We start from the raw sequence: 5,440 nt of genomic DNA, 5'->3' as shown, positions 1-5,440 counted from the left end.
TTACTTTATATATTACCATGGCCAGGAAACAGCCCTGATCTCAATCCAATTGAAAATTTGTGGCGACGTTTGAAAATTCTTGTACGAAAAAAACGTCCATCCAATAAAAGACAACTTATTGAAGCTATAATTGATTCTTGGCACCATGTGATTACAAAAGATGAACTTCAAACAGTCGTTCAATCAATGAAAAGAAGCTGGGAAGCTGTCTTATAAAATAAGGGTTATCCTACTAAGTATTGATTGTGTAAGTATCACTTTAAAAAAATGCAAATCTAAGATATATCTTACTATTAGTTGCAAAACTTTTTTTATAATACAGATATTGTAATACTGTAATCATTATTAACTTCTACATTAAATTACCTTCAATTTGATATATAAACTTTTGTATTTAAGTGAAAATTAATATATTCTACAAGCACACAAAGTTGAAAAACATGAAACTTTCAAAAAGTGTCCACACTTTTGGCCACCACTGTATAAGTATACCCAAACGTTTATTTAAAAATAATAAAAAAAAAGTTTAAGAACAATTTACGTGAGTCCGAGTCTGAAAACTTTTTTTCCAGTAAACTAGCCCAGGCTTTCGGACTGACCTCTTCTTATATCCAATACTCAGAAAGTGTTTTTTTTTTTTTTCCTTTTCTTTCTCACATTTTAACATTTTCAAATATTTTTTTTTTTTTGCAATTATCAAACCAAATTGTTTTTTTTTTAAATTATTACCTTATTGTTTTATAAATTTAACTTAGTACCTTTTTATGCAAAATTATATGAAGTAAAAATTAAAGAGATCTGATTTTTGCCAGCAAAATGTAACGTTTTTTCGAAGCTCTGTTGCCAAGGAAAAAAAAAAGTTACACTATAAGTGCCTTACACTTGAAGCAATGCGATGATTTTAAACTATATTATATATATATAATCTGGCCGTGAAGAATTATCTGGGCTTTAGAATAGACAAATTAACTCAAATATTTAAAAAGTTTATTAAACTTTTTAATAAATCGCTCATTTTCCCACCTTGATAAAAATTTTCAAAATCATTGCCGTATTCTTAGTTTTTGCAAATTTTAAGAACTAGTCAGTTAATGCAGCATGGAGTAAGTTTTTAAAAATTAGACCACAAACTATGGCTTCTCTCCATATTGACGTTTTGCACCTGAAGCCATATGTGTATACAGCGTTGGCTTCAGATACGCTAAACTAGATCAAACAGTCAAGAGTAACAGTTGCAAATTCACAGCAGTCATAAAAATAGCATATTATTCGCAAAAAAGCATTATTTCATATTATGACGGAGCTTTCGAAAAACAGCCTTAATATAAATAAAATAAATACGTGAAAAAAAGACACGATTGAAAATGTTACTTATCTATAANAGCATATATTTTGAAAAGAGGGGAGGAGTGGGGGAAGGAGGGGAGGGCCCAAAAACGGCTATGCCTAGGGCCCACGAAAGGTATAATCCGGCTCTGTGCACACACAATACATATAATTCCGCTTATTACATATAATATATTTGGATTGCATACTCAAGGGCTGCAGAGTATAGCTGATCAGAGGAACAACGTTTGGGTGTCAAATCAGGCATCCCTAAGGAAATTTTTGGTCTAATTAAATAAAAAAAATTAAAATGTGTTGCTTTGCAAATCGTAATTAATAAAATATTACTTTTTCAATATACTTAGATCTCTATTATTTTAACAAAAGGGCGTATGTATTCAAGAATTTTTCTAAGATCAATAAATTCTCTTAGTTAAAGAGACAGTTTTAACAAAATACAATACTAATTATAAAAGAAAGATTAAATTATATAGAACGTATAATGGAATTATTTATTAATGGAACGTGAATACATTGGTTGTTCATTTGTATGTGATTATTAATTAAATTTAATGAGAATTTCTGGATGTTCATTAAAATTTTAAACTATACTTGGAACGGACAACAACTGCTAAAACAAAATAAAATTCTTTCCTTTATTTTAAAAGCAAAAGTTGTTAATTTTTCGTCAAAAGAAAACACTTATCTCTGGGTGAAATTGGCTTGTTTCATGTAAAAACGCAATTAATGCGGGCTGGGTTCTTCGCAAAAACCTGTCATAAAGGCCATATCATTGCGCTGAATATTAACAAAAATCGGTTCTGAAGCAAAGCGTGCAAACAGGTTTTCTTTCCCAAACATATAGTTTGTCTAAAGAAACAGCTCCACGAAGTCTAAGGCCGTCTGCTGCTATAGAGACAAGATATAGTGCATTTCATAGAGGGGAGCTTCCCTGATCCTCTCTCTCGTCGACCAGAGTCAAAACCTGCCTTAAATAATGAAATAGTTAAACCTCGTAGCCATAGTTACCACCACTCCAGACGAATGGCTAGGGGAGTTTTTTAAGTAGACAAACTATACACAAAACAGAGCTGTAATATAATCGGTTGAATCACTTTACTTATAAAGCAAACATAGACATTCAAACGGAAACAGATAGGAGGCCCCTTCCCATTCGGGTTGTGTATTAGCTTTCAATTTTTCAACACCTTTATTTTATTGTTTCGCATTTACCCAGGATGAAATTTAAATTGGTGCATTTAAAAATAAAAAAATGAGCTCTTTTCATTGTTTTTAACGTTATACACCTACTTCTTCTTGGTCCCAATGAGTTTCTTCCAACCAAGTCTGCCCGATGCTTGGTTTTCCAATTAGTTACCTTCAATGTTTTTTTTTTTTAAAAATCTTTTTTAATGTCATCAAGCCACTTGAGTGAAGGTTTTCCCCTTTTCCTAATACCACCTGGCTTGTTGAAGGATAAAACCTTTGTGGTTAATAATTCTGCAAGTGTCCAAGATAACTTATTCAATTTGATTTGATGACTCTTTCTGGCTGCTTACATCGATTACAAATTTCATGATTGTAGAAAATTCGAGTCTAATAGTGCATCACGGTGAATGGCCAGAAAGTCACCATATTTAAGAACTTTGAAATCACTGTGACTGAGAAAAGTGAAATGGATCACCGATGGATGCTGTCAGACTGATGCTACTCTGGTTTCAGAAACTAACTAAGATTACGCCTCATGTAAATCAGAACAAAAATCAATAAGTCAACAGCAATATAACCAACTGGCAATCCTAATTTCTTCATCGTTTTACAATCAGTAAATCTTTCTACTCTAATATTTAACTTACTTGGCCGGGATAGTCTGGTTGGTAGGGCGTTGGGCTCATGCCCAAGAAGTCGTGGATTCGATCCCCACCGGCCGAAGACGGGTGCACGTTAAGTCTGTCGGGTCACAAAGTCCTCTATGCTCTCATAAGGAAAGTAATATTTCTGGGGGTACTGAATTGGAGATGGATCGTTCTCTGGTTCAGGTCAAAATTATGATCTGTAGATGAATGAATGTCTGAATGGGTCCGCCTTATAAATGGGCGTGACGTATGGCTGTGGCATAAGTCGAATTCTGGGCCAAAGATGGCGTCACTGGAAAACAAGAAGACCNGATAGTCTGGTTGGTAGGGCGTTGGGCTCATGCCCAAGAAGTCGTGGATTCGATCCCCACCGGCCGAAGACGGGTGCACGTTAAGTCTGTCGGGTCACAAAGTCCTCTATGCTCTCATAAGGAAAGTAATATTTCTGGGGGTACTGAATTGGAGATGGATCGCTCTCTGGTTCAGGTCAAAATTATGATCTGTAGATGAATGAATGTCTGAATGGGTCCGCCTTATAAATGGGCGTGAAGTATGGCTGTGGCATAAGTCGAATTCTGGGCCAAAGATGGCGCCACTGGAAAACAAGAACAATCACATCCCTTTCTTTAATGATCTACGACAGAGCCGCGGTGGCTCAGGGGTAGAGCGTTCGCCTTCCAATGAGGTGAACCGTGTTCGGTCCCGGCGATACGAATTCCGACCACAGTGCTGACGTGAAATATTCTCAGTGGTTGACGGATCATAGGTTAGAGTCCCCTTGCCGCCAAGCTAACCGTGAGAAGTTCTCGTTGATCTTTCTCTCCATGTAACGCAAGCGTGGGTTAGTTCCATCAAAAAGTCCTCCACGAAGGCAAATTTCCAGGAATTCCCTTGTCTTCTGGATTGGGTTCAAAATTACAAGGCTACGGAGTTGAACATGAGTAGTCATAAACCCAAAAATTGGGTCGGCTGTTCAATGACGGTTATAAAATATAAAGACCTACGACAAGAACAACAATAGACTAATTTGTTTTTAGATTATTTACTTTCTTCTTCTTCAGGATACACAGGTTATTGGACTGGTAAATTTGATGACATGGGTGTGACCTTTTCGAAAGGTGCTCATCAGGATTTGTCTGACCTCACCGCCTCCAGATTGGAACGATTGGTGGCTGAACGAAGACCAAAAGTGAACGAGTGGTATCGATGTCCTGTTCTGTATCAACGATCCGTGCCCTCCACAGAACAACGCCTCATTTTTTCTGGCGCTATTCCAGGATATACTGGGCATATTCCACACTGAATTAAAAAACCCATTAAATATATGTTGATGTAACGTTTTTTGGTAAAGGCTTAAAAACATCGAGCTTTGATCAGATAATCAGGAGTGATCATGAGCCCAACTCAAAAAATCCTGAAAATTTCTTGAATAAAATCATTAATGACGCATTTCAAAAACTTAATGTCTTTATAAATTTAAATCATTGATATTTTCAAAACATGAATTCAGCCTAATTTCAATGAATAATTATGTATGAGTTAACTTTTATATCTAATCACATGTATTATTCCACCAGAAAAAAATATTTACAAATGAAAGAGATGCCAAGTATAAATTCAAATATTTTTAAATAAAATATACAAGAACTTATATACACAAATGTGATCGGTGATTTCTTAAAACTTAGGGATCGCGGTTATTGAAAAATTCAGATTTTTTCCAGAGCACAATCATCTCTGTCGGGAGTAAATGTTGATAAATTTCTCAAAACTGAAAATTTTAAAATATTAAGGGGTATAAAGTAAACCCTTTAAAAACTGAGCTGTGGATTTCGTATAGTAGCGAATTTAAGTTAACTGAAATTCATTTTGATCATATGACATGCTTTGCTGTACACATGCTCACCATAAGCAGACTGTAGTCTGATATTGTTAATTGTACACACACTATGTATAGATTTTTTTTAATACTTTTACCAATTGAAAATGACTTTTAAATAAGTTTGTTCCTTTTCCTGTCAAAGGGGGAAGCATGGCAAAAAAAGTTTAATACTTTAATCTGTATTTTATATGTAATAATCTATAGACAATATCAATTAATTGCAATTAGTCTTATTCCGAAAAGTAGTTTTTCTTTAATAGGTAGTAGGATGCAATTAAAAAATAGCAATTAATACATAAAAAAAACTGCTATTCCTTAAAGGGTGTGAAAAAATCACTTATTTTAAGAAGTCTCAGAATTTGTTTAAAATTTAACA

At 34.5% G+C, this 5,440-nt stretch overlaps 1 protein-coding gene across 2 annotated transcripts in view; it reads left to right on the top strand.

The window, feature by feature from the left end:
- LOC107439586 (uncharacterized) overlaps nucleotides 1–4,525 on the top strand; it is a 14,343-nt gene extending 9,818 nt beyond the window's left edge. For both annotated transcript variants that reach the window (XM_071179391.1, XM_016052229.3), the window contains exon 5: nucleotides 4,244–4,525. In XM_071179391.1, the coding sequence (XP_071035492.1) occupies nucleotides 4,244–4,485 (242 nt within the window). In that variant the 3' untranslated portion in view covers nucleotides 4,486–4,525. The remainder of the gene's footprint in view (nucleotides 1–4,243) is intronic.
- Nucleotides 4,526–5,440: the final 915 nt, after the last annotated feature.

The sequence above is a fragment of the Parasteatoda tepidariorum genome, chromosome 4 (genome assembly GCF_043381705.1).
Source record: "Parasteatoda tepidariorum isolate YZ-2023 chromosome 4, CAS_Ptep_4.0, whole genome shotgun sequence".
Lineage (NCBI taxonomy): Eukaryota > Metazoa > Arthropoda > Arachnida > Araneae > Theridiidae > Parasteatoda > Parasteatoda tepidariorum.
This window is presented reverse-complemented; position numbering and strand designations above follow the sequence as displayed.